This window comes from Gopherus evgoodei, chromosome 1 (genome assembly GCF_007399415.2).
Source record: "Gopherus evgoodei ecotype Sinaloan lineage chromosome 1, rGopEvg1_v1.p, whole genome shotgun sequence".
Lineage (NCBI taxonomy): Eukaryota > Metazoa > Chordata > Testudines > Testudinidae > Gopherus > Gopherus evgoodei.
Genome location: NC_044322.1, coordinates 217,841,084 through 217,862,471, shown reverse-complemented (window position 1 = coordinate 217,862,471; position 21,388 = coordinate 217,841,084). Strand labels below are relative to the sequence as shown.

At 42.5% G+C, this 21,388-nt stretch overlaps 1 protein-coding gene across 9 annotated transcripts in view; it reads right to left on the bottom strand.

Annotated features, from left to right (window-relative positions):
- Nucleotides 1-21,388, bottom strand: part of KEL (Kell metallo-endopeptidase (Kell blood group)) — a 32,696-nt gene that overhangs the window by 9,222 nt on the left and 2,086 nt on the right. The window contains exons 3-15 of one of the 9 annotated variants that reach the window (XM_030536535.1): nt 15,921-16,062; nt 14,027-14,230; nt 13,065-13,189; nt 11,983-12,129; nt 9,207-9,272; nt 6,120-6,308; nt 4,836-4,981; nt 4,259-4,385; nt 3,550-3,654; nt 2,034-2,132; nt 1,370-1,447; nt 755-858; nt 51-161 (exon numbers count right to left, since the gene is read on the bottom strand). In XM_030536535.1, the coding sequence (XP_030392395.1) occupies nt 51-161; nt 755-858; nt 1,370-1,447; nt 2,034-2,132; nt 3,550-3,654; nt 4,259-4,385; nt 4,836-4,981; nt 6,120-6,308; nt 9,207-9,272; nt 11,983-12,129; nt 13,065-13,189; nt 14,027-14,230; nt 15,921-16,062 (1,643 nt within the window). Of the gene's footprint in view, nt 1-50; nt 162-754; nt 859-1,369; nt 1,448-2,033; nt 2,133-3,549; nt 3,661-4,258; nt 4,386-4,835; nt 4,982-6,119; nt 6,309-9,206; nt 9,273-11,982; nt 12,130-13,064; nt 13,190-14,026; nt 14,289-15,872; nt 16,063-21,388 lie in introns of those variants that run through there. The other 8 variants (XM_030536527.1, XM_030536545.1, XM_030536554.1 and 5 more) reach the window with 8 other exon arrangements.

Here is a 21,388-nt window from a genome sequence, read left to right as displayed (position 1 = left end):
CATGCCGAAGGGGTGAGGTTTATGCTGGTGGCTTTGCAGCCCCTCAGTACCTGGGGAACTCTGCATGGAAGAAGGGGCTGCGGAACATTCCCGCGGGGAAGACCACGGCGTGGCGCCTCAATGAGTAGTAGGAATGGACAGACCAAGGGTAGACCTTCCAACTAGAAGCAGAAAAAGAAAAGAGAAAGAACACCCACTATTAATGGCTTGGGACCATCTCCTGATCTCTCTCCCTACTGGACCTTTGTGAGAATGGTGGTGAAATAGAGAAAGAACTCCCCAGTGCAATTTCATACAGAGAGGAGGCAGAGTTAGAGGTTCACATTATTCAGAGCCTCATGTGTTCAATCTGCCTTTATTTATTTATTAGGCACTTATCACTGCCATAGCTAAGTTCCTTGAAAACATTCATGGATGTACCCTTCCCACACCACTGTCAGGTAAGCCACTGAGAGTAGCCTCATTTTACAGAGTGGCTAAGAGACTTGCTCAGGGTCATGCAGGTGGTATGTGGTAGAACAGGGAAATGAACGCAGCTTGTCTGACTTTCTGCTCAGTACATTAACCACAAGAGCAACTTTCCTCCCCATTGTCTTGGCCCATTCCTATACTATATCTCTAATCCTCTTGTTTTTGTTGTATCTTCTTCTGTGTCCAGTCAGCTGCTCCTATACCTCCTCTCCACAGCCTATATACATCCTATAACCAGTCCCCTACCACACATCATCCCCACCACCTGTCAGCTGACACATACTTATCCTGCAGGTGGGGATGAAGGAGCCTCAGGGAGAAATTTTCCCTCACAGCTTTCAGGCAGGCCACCACATTGAGCAAAAAAGTATTGTCATGTATCTCCAGCTGAAGAAAGAGAGAGGCAATGAGAGTGAGTTTAAAAGGACACAGAAGAGAGAGCAAGAGCAAGAGAGAGATGAGAATCAGAAAGAGGATGGGACAAAAGAGACAACACCAAATAGGGCAGAAAATGGGGTTAATAAAAAAATCAAACAATCAAATATTCTCTCTTTTCTCTCCCAACGCTCAAAATCTCCAACCTAACACATGGAAAAGAACTGCAGGAGATATTATCACAAGCAAGGCAGAGCCCGGCTTCTTTGGGGGATGAATGGTGCCATTCCCAACTTCTCCTGTCCCAACAGGAGGCAGAGTAGGCAAAGACGCAAGAGCACTGACTGGACTTCCCAGCTTCTCCAGACCCAACCTCTTTCAAAATAAGACATTGGAGGGAAAGAAGAAGATATGCTAGTTGTATGGAGTATGCTCTGCTCCCTTCATCTCCAGCAGAAGTTCCCCTTGGGTATGGAACAGGTACATTACCAGTAACAAGACAGGTATGTTAGCTATTACTCACATCCTGGAATTCCCGGTCTATTTCAGGAGTTTGGAGGGTTCTGTCTGGATAGCCAATTTCCACCTGAAGCTTAGAAACCTTAAGTCATTAAAATAAAATAAAATAAAATAAATAAAACACATAACCAAGAGGATTCCTTACATTTTGAATGTCCCTATAAAGTGTTTCAGGGCAGGGTAAGAAGGACTTATAAATTAGCTCTGTAAAAATAATAGTTGTCCTACTTGACTTCTCCAGGTAACACATCTCCCCTTTTGCTCTTCTCCTTTCCCAAATCAGTGCCATAAGGCCAAATGCAACCCTGATATAAACAGCAGCTGCTCTAACGAAGCCCATGGAATGCAGCTGCTTACACCAGGGCAGCTTTGTGCTTTTTTAACTCCTTCCATGTGGAAGCTTGTTGGTGTTCATAAATGTTGGCACGTGTGCAGCTGTGGGTACGCATGGATAAACATACCTTTTCCATATAAACACATCAGGGTATGACTATGTGCATATGATGGTATATGTGTATCCACCTAGAAGTGTTGAGCAGGTATGTATAAATGTGTCCATGTAGGATCATGTACACAAGAACACATGTCAAAGTATGTGCAGGTGCACATCCCTTCTCCACGGGCTTCTGGGACATAAGGACCCAGTGACCTGTGTCTTCCACACATGCCTTGTCCTTGGCCTCTTGTCGGGTCTGCTCATCCATCCACTCCACCTGATGCAGCCGACTGTTGAGGGCATCTCGGACCACAGAGAACATTTTCTCAGCCTGCCAAGAGGAAAGAGAGATACACTCAGGGCTACAGAAAAGCAGCTGCTCCTTAGGAAATACCATATCTGGCTCTGAGAGGAGTGGGGAGCAATCAGGGCCCATGTTTTTTCAGTCCTGGGCTACTCTCTTTCTGTGCTCCACAAATTGAGGTACAACCCAGCCCTGGTAAGGATCCCTCTTTCCAGGGAGTGAGAAGGGAATTCATTCTTCACTTTCTTTCAGCCATGGGCTTGTCCCTGTACACTGCTCCCCTAACCCTGCCCTGTTCTCCTCATCTCCCCATTGCCTCTGCTTAGGTGAGAGGAGAACACAGTCCCTTGTTCATTCAGTCCTAGACTTCTCCTCTCCTAACATGGGATGGGATCTACTCCAGATTCTTTCCCTTTGTTTGAATTAAAGGAAAATTCAGGATGTATTTAGTTCCAGCTCCCTCTATTGTACAATCTGACCCTCCTCTCTGCTGGTGGTGTCCGAGGGGGATTCACTCAAACAGTTCAGGGCTCCACCACACGCATGTGCACACACACACACACACACTTCTCCCATAGTGGAACCTATAGTCTGCCCTGGAGGAAGCCCAGGAAATTCACTTCACTGATGCCCTTACAAGGAAGATGAGTGCTGTCGTTTGACATGCTCTCCTCTGTCCTTCTTCCCTCTTTCTCTTCTCTGCTTCTTCACTGATCTTCCCTCTTAATGTCTCTCATTGTCCCATGTCCCTGGGTTATTTTTTCATGGCATTTTTCACACATTGCAAACCCTTTATAAATTCAATGCTTGTGCTAATAACCTTGGAAACAGAAATCTGATCCCTTAGCAAAAAGGTTCCCCTTCCCCAGAGTATGCAGACTTGTTTGTTATTACTGACCCACTCAGAAGCCCTGGCATATTGGTTTGTTAATAAAGGATTGTTCACAAGTACTGGGTAATCCATGCTAGTTTTTTACCATGAGATGGTTCATGAGTGCTGGAACTGCATTTACTGGGGCTGCATGCACTAATTTGTTCTTGTAGGGTCACATATAAGTACTGGGCCTGCAAGCACAGGTTTGTTATTAGAAAATCACTCATGGGTATTGGGGCTGCAGGCACTGGTCTGTTATTGTAGGGTCCTGTATGAGTGCTGGGGCTGCACACAATGGTTTGTTTTAGTGTAGGGTCATGCATGAGTACTGGGCCCCACTCTCTGCTTTGTTACTGAAGGGATAAGGCTAAGGACGGAGGTCCTAGTACTGACTATTTTAGCAATAAGTGTATTGAAGCTCCAATAACCTGCCTCACTCCCAAAGAATGATGGGACATTTGTAAGGGATAAGGAAGTGACCTGACCTTGATAGTGTATCAGGTAAGAATGGAAAGAGAAGAAGGAAATTAAGATGAGTTTGCGTTTGGGTGGGGGAAGAAGAATACCTACGAGGTCCTTTGTCTCTTGAGGGAAAATCTCTTGCACAATCATCTCCCCAAGGACAGGCTCAAAGAAGGTGCTGGTGTCACTCAGGCACTTCCTCCAGCGATGGGCCTGTACCTGGGAAAGAAGCAGAGAGACAGAGAGAGAAACAAAGTTCCAGAGGAGGAAGGCAGAACAACACATAGAAAGAGAGAGGGACAGAGAAATATGTGTACATGTGTAGTAATGATCATAGCAAATAATCAAGAATTTAATTTATTTTACTTAGATTTTTATCAACCCTAAGAGGCTTTGAGCACTTCAGAAAACATAGCCATAGAACTCAAGGCTGGTTCACCCTCTTCGCTTCCACAAGTGCAGGGGACTCATATCCTGGCTGGAAGGGACAGAAAAGGGAAACCTGCCCATCTGTATATTATTCTCCACCCCCTGTCCTTGTGGAAGTCTCTTAGTGTGGATTGGACTCCATGGGTGCAGCAGCAGGTACAGGGCTGGCTTCCTCCATGGCATCATTACTAGAGGAAAGTGCTAGGAAATAGAAAGTAATGCTGCTATCCTGGTCAGCATGTCCTTTCACTCTGTCCCTCCAACATGAGAAACTACTTCAAGGACTAGAGATCAGAGGCAGCAGCCGGGGGTGGGAGGGTGGCCATGGAAGCAGAGCATCTACAGAGCTGCCTTGGGAGCTGGAGGAACTGAATGAAAGTTGACTCACCAACCCAGATTCCCCTGTCTTTCCATGCAGCTTTTCATAGAGCTCCCTGCGTGCATCTTGGAACCGGCTGTCGAGGGCTGGGGAGAGGTTTCCAACCAGGCAGAGGATCATATAGATCTGTAGGACCCTAGGGAAAAGACACAAAGCAGCATATTTATAGGGATTAATATATAAGGATCACTTCAGCCAGTACTAAATGCATCCATATCTTGAGTAAACTGTGGCAGCTGTTTAACTGCAAATAGCAATACCACTTAACACCTGAAGACAAGGAGTGATTAACAGTACCTCTGCCTGGAACTGCAGGAAGAATTTAGTTTGGCAGAATATAATTGCCTGAGATGGAACTGGGCCAGGAAATAGGTCAAAGCTTGCAGAAAGTGCCATATGATCTTTAATGACTATAAGTGGGAAGAGCCTTGCTGGGTAACTTACTGAGCTTCTACAGTGCCTTAGTGTTTCCTTGGCCATCTCCTGTCTGAACACTGACTAAGTCCATTCGGGTTTAGTTTGACACCTGAAGCTATCACAGCTTCCTCAAGGAACAATGGCTACAGTATCAGATATCAGCTCCTACCTCCCCTTCTGCCATTTTCCAATCATCCGCGACATGCCTTTCAAATAATCCATGTCATGCACTGCGATTGGCTGGGAGATGTTCAGCTGCACTGGATGGAAGGCTGCCTGGAGGCATGATAGCCAATCGATCGCAGGTGCCTTTTCCTAAAGGTAAAGCCAAACAGAAATGCTGAAATGTGACTTCCCAGCCTATCCCCAGGACTGAATGGGGAAAACAGGAATGTCTCCACGGAGATTGAAGTGCTGGCACATGATGGCATATATCACATTGGTAGATGTGCACAATGCCCCTGTGCCATGTACATTGGCCAAACCAGAAAGTCTCTGTGCAAAAGAATAAATGGACACAAATCAGACATCAAGAATTGTAACTTCAAAAACCAGTAGGAGAGTACTTCAATCCCCCTGGACACTCAATAACAGACTTAAAAGTGGCCACTCTTTAACAAAAAAAAATTTAAAAACAGACTTCAGTGAGAAACTGCAGAACTGGAATTAATTTGCAAACTTGACACCATCAAATTAGGCCTCAATAAAGACTGGGAGTGTCTGGGCCATTACAAAAAATATTTTTCACTCTGTTGATACTCACACCTTCTTGTCAACTGTTGCGAATGGGCCACATCCATCCTAATTGAATTGGCCTCATGAGCACTGACCCCCCACTTGGTAAGGCAACTCCCATCTTTTCATGTGCTGTATATTTATACCTGCTTACTGTATTTTTCACTCCATGCATCTGATGAAGTGGTCCATGAAAGCTTATGCCTAAATAAATTTGTTAGTCTCTAAGATACCATAAGGACTCCTCATTGTTTTTACTGATACAGTCTAACACAGCTACCCCTCTGAAACTGACAATTCAGTGGCAGAGGAGACTCTAGGAGGCAGGAGAGTGGCAATTTCGGCCAGGTTTCTGCAAGAAGCGCCACACATCCAGAGCCGGCTCTAACTTTTTTTGCCACCCCAAGCAAAAAAAAAAAAAAAAAAGGCAGTGCTGCTCTTCCGAAACACCCCCTCTCCCTAAGTGCCACCCTACCCCACCAAAACAACTCCCCCGGAGTGCTGCCCTGCCCTGCTGAAATGAACAAACAAAAAAACCTTGAGCGTCACCCTGCCAAACCAAAAAAAAAAAAAAAAAAAAACCACCCTGAGCGCCCCCCCACCACCCAAAGATTGGCCGCCCCTTACAAGGTGCCTCCTCAAGCACGTGCTTGGTCGGCTGGTGCCTGGAGCTGGCCCTGCACACATCTTCTCTCATCTGGAAGTTCAAGACACACACCTGCAGCTCCCTGATAGTGGTGTGATAGAACAGCATCCCTCTCTCCCGCCGTTCCTGCAGTGGGGTGACCTCCTTCTGGAGGTTGGAGATGAAAGACAAGGCAAAGGAGATGAAGGTGGAGGTAACATTCTGTGGCCCTCCCAACAGTGTCCCCAGCTTCATCAGGTATGAGAAATACACACGGACCACCTGTGATTTAAAACCAGTCACCAGTAGAAGAGCTATGAGTTGGGATCTGAGCCATCTCACTCACCCAGCCATTCATCTGGATCCTCCCACCCAACCCTCAATCTTTCAGGGGTTGCTCCCCACCATCTCACCAACACAAACCACCCCTTTCATCCCAATGTTCCTGTATATCTGCCTGGAGCAAGGTTTGCTGAATAGGACTGTTAGATCTGTGAACAAAACTGAATAATCAATGAGAAATAATAGTGTATAGTTCCCTCACACTTTACAAATGGTTTAAATATAGGGATTAATTTAGCACTGAAATGCAGCTGCTTTTGGGCTGGGAGGAGGCAGCTGTTTAATTGCGTGAAGCAGTTGTGAACAACAGTGAACAGTGTGATGCTGTCTTCCCTGGTGCCAGTTCAGGACAGGGCTGCAGGCTAATTCAGTCATATGTTAATAGAAATCAAAGGAATGTCAAAGGTAATCAGGCCAATTCATTTGTGAACACACAAAGGAAATGTTAGTAGTATTGTCTTTGCTTATCTATAACCTGTTGATTGATATCACATTACATTATGTATATCTCTGTAACTAGATAACCCTAGATCAAAAGTGTTAGTGTTAAAATGAGAATGTACTTGATATGTAAACTTCACAAAAACTAATGAAGGATTGTTATTTGCTATTACATTACTTTTTACATTATGTATGTCCCTCTAATTAAATTACCCATCAAACATGATTGGAGCCTTGGAAATGTAAATGAAGTCGAGTGCTAAAGTCAAAACAAGGGCCATTGTATTTGACAATGGAAATTCACTGGCCCATGTGAGTGAAGACATGCAGATGGCACTAAACTGGGAGGAGTGGCAGATGCGCTGGAGGGTAAGGATAGGATACAGAGGGACTAGACAAATTAAGAGGTTTAGGCCAAAAGAAACCTGATGAGGTTCAACAAGGACAAGTGCAGAGTCCTTCACTTAGGATGGAAAAATCCCATTCACTGCTACAGACTAGGGACCAAATGGCTAGGAAGCAGTTCTGCAGAAAAGGACCTAGGGGTTACAATGGATGAGAAGCTGGATATGAGTCAACAGTGTGCCCTTGTTGCCAAGAAGGCTAACGGCATTTTGGGCTGTCAAAGTAGGAACATTGCCAGCGATCGAGGGACGTGATCATTCCCCTCTATTCGGCATTGGTGAGGCCTCTTCTGGAGTTCTGTGTCCAGTTTTGGGCCCCACACTACAAGAAGAATGTGGAAAAATTGGAAAGAGTCCAGCGGAGGGCAACAAAAATGATTAGGGGGCTGGAGCACATGACATATGAAGAGAGGAAGAGGGAACTGGGATTGTTTAGTCGCAGAAGAGAAGAATGAGGTGGGATTTGATAGCTGCTTTCAACTACCTGAAAGGTGGTTCCAAAGATCTAGACTGTTCTCAATGGTAGCAGACAACAGAACAAGGAGTAATGGTCTCAAGTTGCAGTGGGGGAGGTTCAGTTTGGATATTAGGAAAAACGTTTTCACTAGGAGGGTAGTGAAACACTGGAATGGATTACCTAGGGAGATGGTGGAATCTCCTTCCTTAGAGGTTTTCAAGGCCAGGCTTGACAAAGCCCTCGCTGGGATGATTTAGTTGGGTATTGGTCTCTCTTTGAGCAGGGGGTTGGACTAGATGACTTCCTGAGGTCCCTTCCAACCCTGATATTGTATGATTCTATGATTCAGATTGTCTTCTGTGAGTAGAAACTATAAATACTGATTCAAAGGAATAATCATCATCTCTGACTGTTTGGACTTTTGGATATTCTATAATTCTATGACTTTTAGAGGGAAGATGCCAAATGCAAAGTGGAGATCCCCAGAAATATCTGGGTTCCCTGAAAAGACTTTCGGGCAACTAGCAGTTTATTATATCAACAGCTATCATTTTGGACTTACAAACTTTGAGTCATTCGTTAATGTATTTTACCTACTTTAACCTCTCATCAATTCTCATTCCTTTTCTTAGCTAATAAATCTTTAATTAGTTTACTAGAGAATTGGCTGCCAGTGTTGTCTTTGGTGTGAGATCCAGAGTACCAAATTGATCTGAGTAAGTGACTGATCCTTTGGGCTTTGGAGTAACCTAATGTGATGTGATTATTGATTTATATAACCTTTTATCACAAAGTCCAGTTTGTCTGGGTGGCAAGATAGACTGCAGTGGCTATGACTCTATGGTAAGACTGGCATAGTGATCCAGGAGTGCACATTTGTTACTGGCTTGGTGAAATCTAATTATAGAATACACCACCAGTTTGGGGTGTCTGCCCTGTTTTCTGACAGTTCTGAGCCACTCCAGACAGTGAGACAAACAAAATGGAAATTTTGGACAGAGATAGCAGACCAGACTCTTGTTTCTACTTTGATTATCAGGGGATCTTAAACATCCATGGTGGGAAGACAGAACTTTGGTATTTAAGATCTCTTCTGAAAGACTCATAGTCAGTAAATTGCAGCCAATTCAGCTGATCCAGTTCAGGAAGATGAAGAAGACGAGATGACTAAATGGAATTCCAAGGGCTCTCACGTACATTGGAATGAAATGTATCATATTTTAACTAATGGGTTATAAAGTCCTAGTACAATCAGGACAAGTTTTTTGTAAGCCATGTTCCCCTTGACAAGCTAACACATTAAAAAACTGCAACACGCCCTTCCTATGCCAGGACTTAAAAACCTGTTAGCTAAAAATGTTCCAAAAAACTGTCCATCCTGTCCTAGTGTGGACAAGCCCTGGAATAGCCCCATGATCTCATCAGACACTGAGCACATGTGATCACCACTCACAAACCAAATCAGGGGACAATTCAAAGTAGATCTCTGAACCCAGTAAGCATTTTTTTGCCTAGCCCCAGCCTCTGACAGGGTACCTCGGGATAATTTCCTTTTTCATTGTAGTCACTCTCTGGTGGCATCTCAAACTCAGGATGGTCAATCTGAGGAAAGGAGCGAAGGAAAAACACTTAGTTAATGCCATAAATGCTAGAGATGGGGAAATAATTTATTCAATGACTTTTGTTTCTTTATCTGTTCAAGAATTTGTCTGCAAGCAGGTTATGATGGTCATAAACTGATTTTATTATTGGGAAGTGTCCCCCAAACAGTTCTAGGCTTAATTTTTGGTCTTCAGATCATTTTCAAGAATTTTGCCGTGAGTATTTGACATTTAAATTCAAGCTACATTTGTTAGGCTTCACGGGATACCTGGTAAAATGGAATTATTATTAGGACCGTCAATTAATCACAGTTAACTCACGCGACTAACTCAAAAACTTAATTGTGATAAAAAAAATTAATCATGATTAATCAGTTTTAATTGCACTGTTAAACAATAGAATGCCAATTGAAATTTATTAAATATTTTGGATGTTTTTCTACAGTTTCAAATATATTGAATTCAATTAAAACACAGAATACAAAGTGTACAGGGTTCACTTTGTATAATTTTGATTACAAATATTTGCACTGTAAAAATGATAGACAAAAGAAATAGTATTTTTCAGTTCACATTATACAAGTACCGTAGTTCAATCTCTTTATCGTGAAAGCACAACTTACAAATGTAGATTTTTTTGTTGCATAACTGCACTCAAAAACAAAACAATGTATAACTTTAGAACCTACAAGTCTACTCAGTCCTACTTCTTCTTCAGCCAATTGCTAAGACAAACAAGTTTGTTTATATTTACTGGAGATAATATTGCCCACTTCTTATTTACAACGTCATCTGGAAGTGAGAACAGATGTTCGCATAGCACTTCTGTAGCCAGCATTCCATGGTATTTACATGACAGATATGCTAAACATTTGTATGTCCCTTCACGCTTTAGCCATCATTTCAGAGGACATGTTTCCATGTTGATGGCACTCATTAAAAAAAATAATGTGTTAATTACATTTGTGACTGAACTCCTTGCGGGAGAATTATATGTCTCCTGCTCTCTTTTTACCAGAAGTCTGCTATATATTTCATGTTATAGCAGTCTCAGATGATGACTGAGCATGTTGTTCGTTTTAAGAACATTTTCACTGCAAATATGACAAAATGCAAAGAAGGTACCAATGTGAGATTTCTAAAAGTAGCTGCAGCACTTGACTGAAGGTTTAAGAATCTTAAGTGCCTTCCAAAAATCTGAGAGGGATGAAGTGTGGAGCATGATTTCAGAATTCTTAAAAGATCAACACTCTGATGAGGAAACTATAGAACCCAAACCACCAAAAAAAAAAAATAAACCTTCTGCTGGTAGCATCTGACTAAGATGGTGAAAATGAACATCTGTTGGTCTGCACTGCATTGGATTGTTATCAAGCAGAACTCATCATCAGTATGGACACACGTCCCCTGGAACAGTGGCTGAAGCATGAAGGAATATATGAATCTTTAGCACATCTGGAACATAAATATCTTGTAACACTGGCGACAATAGTGCCATTTGAATGTCTGTTCTCACTTTCAGGTGAACAAGAAGCATGCAGCATTATCTCCTGCAAATGTAAACAAACTTGTTTGTCTGAGCGATTGGCTGAACAAGAAGTAGAACTGAGTGGATTTGTTGGTGCTAAAGTTTTACATTGTTTTATTATTTTTTGTACATCAAATACTAGTTTAACTTTCATGATAAAGAGACTGCACTACAGTACTTGTATTAAGTGAATTGAAAAATACTATTTCTTTTCTTTTTACAGTGCAAATTTTTACAATAAAAAATATAAAGTGAGCACTGCACACTTTGTATTCTGTGTTGTAATTGACATCAATATATTTGAAAATGTGAAAAAACATTTATATAAATTAATTTTTTAATTGTGCAATTAATCATGATTTTTTTAAATCACTTGACAGCCCTAATAATTATTATTACATATAATACATAACAACAAAAACTCATGAATTTTTATTTAAATGATGTCAAGAAACCCCATTTGAGACCAGGGCCCCACTGTGCTATGCACAGAACAAGAGCCAGTCCCTTTCAAGAGAGCTTACTATCTAACTAGACAAAGGCAGATAAAGAGTGAGAGAAAGGGAAATAACTTTATTTGCATGTGCTCACCCTAACCCACTCCCCATATGCTCAATTTCCAGAAATAAATGATAAAGATTATGTTATTGTTTTTAAAAAGTAATTACAGAATTAAGAAATGAGTGGAAAATGTAAGAAAATGAACTGATATAAAATAGCATCTGGTCTCCAGTCTCTGACAGACAAAGGCTTTAAAATATCCACAACATACCTCATTATGTAATATTACAAAACTGGAGCATGGAGGACTCCTTGGCCTCCCAGCTCATGATGGCTGATGACCAAAATAATTTAGCCCTTACATAGCTGGTGTTGGTTCAGTTCATGGAAGTGCCTAATCCTCTTCTAGTCTCACTGATCTAGTAGCATCAATGATATCCTGCAGCAGTGAGTTCCATGTGTTAATTACACAGTGCATGGCAAAACCGTTCTTCTTGTTTATTTTAATTGCATAGATTTGCAGAGATCTTTTTAAGGAGCTCATCTATTTATAATACTCATAAGATATGTTCGATTTCCACTGCCTCTCCCAGTAGCTTAAGCAGTTATTTGATCCTAAAGGCCCACAGATACTGCCCTGACCCTGTCCTTTCTGACTGCCATCTCCTGATGATCCTGTCACCTGGATGATATTGGTGCTGGGGTCAGAAGAGTTGGGTCCCACATATGCTCTGAAGAAGGGGAAAGTGTTGTATTTGCCCATGAGTATTTGCAGGGTCTGGTTAAAATCGGTCTGTTTCTCAGGGCCTGTGAAGTTCCAGCCACCAATCTGAGGAAATAGAGTGACAAACAGAGAGAACTTACATTGGTGGAAAGAGAAACGGGAACATCTACTAGATACTGATTTCCAAATTTCTCTCCCCCCTGCCACCCAACAGAACATGATGAATATGACAGCCAAGGTTCAGGATCAGTACAAATAATGAAGAAGAATGGGAAGAACCCATTAAAATCTTCACACTCGTTGTGTGACCCTAAAGTGACCCTGTCACTTCATCTTTATGGAATGACATAAAATTGCCATCCAGGGCAGAGGAGAGCAAGAGAATGAGAGGAAGTCACATGAGGGCCACGAGTGAGATAAGGAGATAGAAGGGGATGAAAGAAAAGTGTCTACACTTCACTGTGACCCTCGTGCAGGGCAGTTAGGGCTCATTTTTCATACGTGGGGATTTAAGTGCATTCCTTGGGCAGCAAAATTCCATCTGTTTTGCAGGGAGTTTCCTATCCTGCAGTCTGGATCTTATTGAATTACACTGAGTTCCTGTTAAGAAAAAATATCCCTGCCTGCAGGATGGGAGGAATTCTAAAACTGCAAGGCTGCACGTGCCTGAATGGACATTAAGGTAATAAATACATATTCAGGGCCTGAAATCAGGCAGCCAAATATGAGTGTTGAGCCCATCATATCTATTAGGGAAATGCTGTTTGTGCCATGGAGTCTCATCAGTTATAAATTAGGCTGTGACTCCTCATTTACAAATTTTGTTCATTCCATGGGCAGAAGCCACGAACTTGCCATCACTGACACCTTAGTCACCAATGACCTGGTGCTGGCAAGTGCAATAATGAAGGAGCAAATAATGAAGCAGATTATTACTCCCCCACCCCCTATTGTTTTCTATCTTTTTCCTGGTAGAATTCTGTTCTGAAGTGTAAGGGTATATATATGCTCAGAAATAGTATTGTATGAACAATGATCACCTGATTTATAAGCTCCTTCAAGGGCTGAGCCCCTTCTGCTTCTATCTGTTGGGTATCCATGCAGGAGTGGTAGAACCGAATGGCTTTTTCCTTGGCTGAGCTTCCAACCCTGAGTTGTGGAACCTCTGAGAAAAGGAAAACACACAAAACACTAACAAGCCAAAAATTAAAGAAGACCAAGAAATAGCATCAGGTGAAGAGATGGGGTTAGTAAGAGGTAATGTGCATCCTGAAGCAGGAACTACAGCTCATTTGATAACCCATGATGAAATGTAGCACACTGGAGCTGCATAGATAAACGCCATGGTCACCAGTGCAAATCAAATCTGGATCTTCCACATTAAAAAGTACAACCCACAGTCACCTAAACCAAAGTAGTAGCTTTAGCTGTGAGCAAGGAGGTTTCTGGTATAGTTTCTAGGGGCCCAGACAGTCCAGGAGACAGAGGGATGCAGTCACAAGTCAGCTCTGGAGAATCCCAAGAGAGTTTTATGTTTCCATCTAGGATGGTTATAGCTCTGGTGGCAGTGACAGAGAGAAAACATGGGGGTGGTTGTGTGTCATTGCAGGGTTGGTTGTATTGCTGCCCAATTGGTGTGGCTACTTCCACAGTGGTGATGGTGTGAGATGGCAGGAAAATGATTTGGACTTAAGGGGCTGAAGTGAGAGACCATGTGGTTGTTACTGTGGTTATGGTAACTGAAATGGTTTGGTCATTTTCTGGGGAAGTTTCCAGTGATATATGTTGGTGGTTGTGGTGACAGGGGGATGGTGTTATTCCGATTGGCATGGTCCCATACTGGTACGTGCTGGGGTTCATGGTTGTGGTTGCAGTGACAGAGAGGTAACAGGGATTGGGTTTGGTCCCTGTTGGGAGTGGCTGCACTGTTGTAAGTTAGTAATCAGAGCTCTGACTGAAGAGCATGCTGGCAGTACATACACCATCCATCTCCACTCCCTACCTAAGAGCCTCTTCAGGATCAGCTGGTTTTCTTCCAGCAGGACATCAAACACATTTGATGACTCCATAGTCCCTGTGCGCAAGTGGTTGGCTTCCCAGTTGCCACAGGCATAGCCATAAAAATCCTCACAGGGGTCTATGGTGGCATTTCTCACCTCCAGGAGTCTGGCCAGTAGCATGAGACACTCCTTGGTGTCACAAGGTTCTGAGCAAGAAGCAAAGACAGGAGCCATCATTAGCAGAGTGAAGGAAATTCAGGACAACTGTATGAAAATATAGGAGAGAGGTTATTTTGAAGTTTTATTTGTGGTAAAAATTCTATGCTTTTGACACAGTGTTGGATTCTTTGAAAAATTATTGCTGAACAGAGGATAAAGTGTATCCTATGTTTGACTTTATGGATGGATGTCAACAAGTACCAATTAAGAGAAGCCATTAAAATAAAGGATGAATAGTCACCCCAGGGAGAAGGTCCAATCTTGGCACAACCCAAATGGCCACACAGCTGATTATCAACAAATTTCTCCTCCTATTTTCATCTTCTTACCACATTCCCTGTGTGTCAGTGGCTGTTTGGCAAAGTAATGACCCCAAGGGAATATGATAACCACTACAAGGTTAGGAATGGTGTAAACACCAGACAGGAAGAGAAGGGCATAGCTACGGGAAAAGAGCTAAACCTGAACAATGATATATCAGGAAGCATTTTTCAAAAGTGAAATCTATCAGACCTTTTCTACAAAGGAAAGTTGCACCAGTCCAACTTATGTTAATTTAAAAACTGATTTAATTAAGCCCATGTAAACTCCTGGGTAGACACTCTTATTTTGTTTTAGGAGTGGTTTGTGTTGGTTTCCAGTTAAGTCAGTTTTTCCTGAAATAAGCCATTATTCAGTCAAAATAATAATACATCTTTAGTTAAACCCTTGGAAGTTTATGTCTAGACAAGGCCACAGGCTGCAGCTTAATGTCTCAAGGTGAAGGATGGAAGGGCCATTGTCTGAGACATAAGAAACTGGCCTAATCAGAGTCCTGGCTCAGATCTTCATTGGTTGGTATGATGTATGTGGGAAAAGGTGGGAGACAGAGAAGATCTGAACTAATACAGTCCTTCTGTCTCGAACTTCTAGGGGTCTATAGTCAGGGGCTCCCCAACCCTCACACACGGGGAAAGGACAAGAGAGGAGTTAAAGGGAAATGCCAGCTAAGGGGAAAATAAGTAAACTGGGGAAGAGGATGTGTATGACTTGGCCTCTTCATATTTATAGATCCTTATAGCAGAGAGCTGTCTAGTGGTTAGAAAAGTGGACTGCTTGTGGACCTGGATTCCTGGGCTCTATTTCCAGCTCTGCCACTGACAGGAACTCTCTAATTGTCTTCTTAATATAAGGATTCCATTGGTTGGACCTGTGAAAACTAGGACGGGTCTATGAATTCAGGGATGGAAAGGAAGGGCAATTCCAAGCCCCAACCCCAAATTCTAGACTTATCCACATTTCTGCTGGGTCACCTACAGACAGACCAATACTGCTCAGAGATACAGAAGCTGTGAGTAAGAAGGAGGGGATGAGAGTACTGTAATACAATAGCTTTTAGAAAGTGAAGTGCTGCTTTTCATGGAAGCTGGGCCATGCCACACTAGGTTGGCAGGAAGCCTAGGAGTGAGAAGATCTCCACATGGTAGGGAAGGCTTGGAAAGGGGTAGGGCAATATCTCTTTATTAGAATATCTTTACTTGAGACAATTATGTTTTCTTAAGACTTAGGAATCGTCCAGGGCCTGGACCTCATATAGATGCTCAGCCCAAAAGGCAATTAAGGGAGAGGAGAGAGAGGAAGGGGTCTCACTGATGGGTCAGATGTGAGGGAAGGGAGAAAGACTGTCATGTCTTGTACCCAGGCCCTGGTGTAGGATGGTGTAGGCAAGAAGCAATGCAAACCCAAGGACAGTGCTGAGCATGAGAGCACACAGGAGCAGGCTCTTTCCCCGGAGACATCTTCTGTTCTTTGCAGCCTCTCTTGGATCTTCCTCACAGGGCTGAAAAGGGGGAATTAGGAAAAGAGAAGAGATGAAGAGAGAAACATTTCTATTAAAGTTATGCCTGGTCACATGCCTCCCAGCTCTACCCATTCTACTAATATTGACACAGGAGAGCTGGCAACCAGAGACATTAGTAATTGTATCAGTTCCCCAGCTGCTTCAGTCCATGCCTTGCAGAACCTTCAACAGCAGTTTCTGCACCTCTTCCTTACCAGCTGCAGCAAACCTTCCTTTTCTTTCCATTTAGCTGACCCCCCAATTCCTCCCAAAAAATCATGGCACTAACATGCTGCTATCCCATTGTTCATTCTGCTTGTATGTTACCCTCTTACCCCACCCTGTGTCTCTGTGGTCTGTTCAGACTGTAAGCCCTTCCGGGCAGGGACCATCTGCTGCTTTGTGTTTGTACAGCACAATGGGGGCCCAATCTTGGTTGGCCTTAGGCACTACTGCCATAAACATGATTAATAATAAACAATAATCATAATAAAATCAGAGAAAAGATAAGAATAGAAAACCCAGGCGGGGAAGGAGAAATGTGGAGATGGTACAGAAAGAGAAGGATGCATCGGTGCAGGAGACAAAGCTTTCTCAGGGGCTGATCTGAGAGTGTGGAATGGACTCCTTCAGAAACTAAGGACCATCCCAAACCTCACCACTTTCTGCTTCAAGCACAAGGTGTACTTATTCAGCCTGCCTTCTTTACCATAAACACAGAGCCATAGGTATATTTAAGCAACAACAATGACAACACAAAACGAAACTAAACATTCTACCAAACTGAACACTCTCGTGCAACACTCTTCTCCCCATGGGAGAGTATGAGAGAACTAACCAGACATGACAGACATTAGTCATGCTGCTTAATGCACTACTGGAAGGTGCTCATACATCTGCTGGAGGCTGCTCATACACTACAGTGATGAGCGTGATAAGATCCTATACAGAGCTGAATAAAATAAAAGGAGATGAGCAAAAAGCAGTATTATAGCCCCAGATCCATAAAGGTATTGAGGCTTCTAACTTCCATGATTTCAATGGAATTTAGGAACCTGCCTCAACATTTTTATGGATCTGGGCCATAATGCTTAGCACACCTAGTATTTTACATAGATTTTATAGATTATCAGGATTGGAAGGGACCTCAAGAGATCATCTAGTCCAACCCCCTGCTCAAAGCAGGATCAATCTCCAAATGGCCCCCTCAAGAATTGAACTTACAACCTTGGGTTTTCCTTGAAAGGCAGCACAATTGTTAATGTGGGATTTTCAAAAACAGACATTCCAGTACTTGATCTTGCTAGTGAAGGCAGGGGGCTGGACTCAATGACCTTTCAGGGTCCCGTCCAGTTCTAAGACATAGGTATATTGCCATATATTGTATTATTATTATATTAGGTGCCCATTTCCCACTGGCTTTCAATGGGTGCATAACTATGCCTTTGAAAATTTGCCCCCAACTAATTAAGGCAGGATTTGGAATAGGAGAAAGGAAATCAAATAGACAGAAGCTGGGCCTACACAGCACAGAAAACATAGAAAGTGACGAGACATAATACAATAAAGAGAGAAAAATTGTTTTCTTCCACCCTTTGATCCCACTGTGATGGTAACACACACCGAGTTTTACTCTGAAAGTGAAGACAGTCTCAGGGAAGGGGTGGAAAGGGAGGGAGAATTTGCATGGCTTAAGAACAGAGAGGAGTGAGTACCCTTTTTTTCTGTTTGCAACTCCTTCACTCCCTCCAAAACCATTCCTTGTGCCTCCTCTTTACCCCTGTAATATGTTTCCCTGTTTTTCAAGTTGGCAGCCTGATTACAAGGTGTTCAAAATGCTGGAGTACCCTGGTCTTGTGCTCTTTGAACGATATATCTAGATCTAGATTTAGATCTAGATCTCCTCCTCAAATGCTGAAAGTTGTGGTATAAGAAGACAAGAAGCAGCAAGATGTGACTTTTCATTTCCTGTGGAAGCTATGATTCAAAGCACACTCTGCACAAACAGTGTATTAATATTTTCCTTATTAAATAATGCCTCTGTTAAATAGCAGTGATTAAAACAAAGAAGTAAGCAAGCAAGCAAACAAAAACAGACATTTAGAGTGCTCTCTCCAAATCCACAATTCTGAACAATGCAGGAAACTGAGATTTTAGGGTCTGTGCAATGAGGGACATGACAAGAACAAATGTTCCTAAAACACTTCATATTTCCTAAACAACAGCCTTTGGATTTAGCTTATCTGTTTTGATGTTGGGTTTGAAGGAATGACATTCAACTTTTGAAATAACAGTGTCTTGGGTCTGCTTGGAAGAACACTGATCTCCTCCCTTAGTGCTGTAGGAAGAAGATACAGAGTGGGAGAATGCCTCCTCTACCTTTCATGGCTAGATACACATAGCCCAACACAAACTAACTAACCTTGACCATAGCTCTGGGGGACTGTAGGGAGGAAGGGGTGCCTCTGATCTACAGAATTTTTCACATAGTCTCTGGTTTCAGTCTATTTGCAGCTCAGCTAGGTCAAGATACTCAAAGGGATTTGGCAATGGGATATGGAGGCTTTTACATCGTGTTCCAATCTGGCCTGAAGTTGTGGGGTGCAAGACAGTTGGACGGCTTACATGAGACTGAGGAATGGGATATGAAGCCTATCATGTGCAGGTTGCCCCTTCCAACCTGGCCTCAGGTAAGAGAGGAGTAAGAGGGTAAACTGGCTGTATGGTTGGAGGAAATTGAGGAAGAAGATAGAGAGTCTTTTACCTCCAAGCTATCACTAGCTTCAATTCATGAAGGATTGTGGAGTCTGAATGGTTTACAGGAGACTGAGGTGTGGATCAGCATTTCCAGTGCTTCTCCATACTGTGGGGATTGGATATTCCAGGGTAAGGGATGGACAGGGGTGAATGGGGTATGGACTCTGTCATTTATAGGTTACATATACTAATACAGATAGGATTACCAGGCATCCAGTTTTCAGCCAGAACACCCGATCAAAAAGGGACCCTGGCGGCTCCGGTCAGCACTGCTGACTTGGCCGTTAAAAGTCTGGTTGGTGGCACAGCAAGGCTAAGCCAGGCTCCAGTGTCAATAAAAGCAGATCTCTCCAAAGCTCTGCTTACTTCATGAGCTCCTCACAGAATAAATGGCCAAATTCAAATTTTCTGTTTCAGTCTTTAAGGTTAGACACAGAATCAAGCAAGCCAAGTAATCACCTGGGCAGATACTGAAAAAAAAAGGGTTTAATTAAAATATTTTTTGTGAATAAATGTATAAATAAATATATCATTGCTGATGACTTGTTTAGAAAAATTTCTAAACAAAAATGTTAAAATATCCAAAACTTTTAAAATGTTTGAATTTTTTATTTCAAAATAGTTAGAAATTTCTCAGTTTCTATTTTACTTACTTCCCAACTTTCTTCCCCTGAAAAAGGGGGATGGGAAACGTAAAGAAGTTAGAGAAATAATGGGAAAAACCCACTATCTCTTATTTAAATTATTCTCTACAGGAAATATATGAAAATAAGTGTCTATATAGTGAGAGAAAATGCCCCCTCACACACACACACACACATTTTTACCTTTTTAAAAAATGTGCAGGAGTAAAAATTGATACAAGTGGGAGGGGATCCAGAAATTCAAAACACATTTTTTCAAAATTAATTTTCTTTTCCCTTTTTTTCAAAAATTGAAAACAATGTGAAAAAATTTTAACAAAACAAAATAGTTCATTTTCTTTTTAATTTTTGTTGCTGAATCTTTAACCGTAATTTCAACCAGTGCAGTGCTAGAAAACATCTTTGACTGTCTCCATAGATGTCTAATCAGGAACTATGAAAATGTTAGTCTGGACAGTTAATCCTGGGAAAGAAGAAATCAGAGCTTTTTCAGCAGCTGGCTCAAGAGATAGAATTCACTTCCCATGAAAAACAAGCTCAGAGCTCACAGCTCTTAGAGCAAAGTATCAAACTTGCTTCTTCAGCTGATCTTTCCCCACATCTGCAATAAAGGAGATGATAGAGGAGGAGAGGAAATTGCTGGAAAAAACAACCCAGAGTGCCTAAGGAAGAGGCTTTTGTCTTGTGGTGATGATAATTTTGTAAGGTGCTCAGCTACTGAAGTGCTGAATGTGGGAGAAATTCTTGGTGGTTGGAGGGAGGAGAGAGAGAGAGAATCGGCATCTTAAGCAAAGATATATCTAGAGGTGAACAAAGCAAGGAGACAATTTTCTAAGAATATTAGCATGAAGTGGAAACTGTACTTTGACTCAACCATGTTCACAATCCTATTTGCTTTCCACGAATATTCAGGCACTGAAGTTTTACTAACACCAATTCTTGCCAAATTTTCCATTTCAGCCTAAATGCTTGAATAGTCACTGGAAGCTAGTTTCTAACATATTATTTGAGAGTACAATACACAATTTGGAATTTACAGTGTGAAGGTTAATTACATAAGTCATCCACTCAGGGATGTGAACCATGTGACTTATAAACTAAGAGGACATGAACTGAGACTGTTACAGTTAGAGCCAGTAGAATTATTTGTTGCAAATAAAATCTCCAAATAATGTAGCCCTTTTTCTGTTTGTGACAAATTTCTGCCTATGCATTCACTGGGCCTGGTTCTCCATTTTCATTAACATTTACACTTGTGCAAAAGGAGGGCAAAGCAGGTGTAAAACACTACCAACACAGAATGGTAGCATTGTACATCTAATTTGCACTCAGTTAGTACGGGTGTAAATGATTAAACAAAAGGTGCAAGACAGCAGAGAATCAGGGCTATTATTTGTAAGTATTCTCTAAATAACTTGAATGAATTGTCTTCAGCCACTGGGTTGTTCACAAACTGTTCACTTTGACCATTTGCTATTCAGTGGGCCTGAGGTGTGATTTGCCATGGTAATCACATGCAGGGGTGGATGTAGTCTCCCAATTCAATGGGTGCATATTGCCTCCTCCTCCTGGCCCTGCTGGGGGAGCACTGGCCACAAGCAGCAGCACCCTTCACCTCAGCACTACAATCCTAATACTGTCACAAGGCAGATGGGAGGTCCCAGGGAGCGGTAGGTAGGTTGGAGAACAAGCCTGCCTCACACTCACCACCCCGAGCAGAGGTTCTTGTCCCTTGGGGCTCTGCCTGGCTCCCCGCTCCAGGCATTGTGACCTGGCACCGAGGGTCTCACTACCATTCAAATTTGGCCCAGCCCCCCTTCCATCATGACGGAGGAGTGGCTGATCCAAATCTGAGTGGTGCTGCAACCTGGTGCACAGGGTCCCAACACCACTCACTCAAATTTGGGCTGAACACCCCTCCGTCA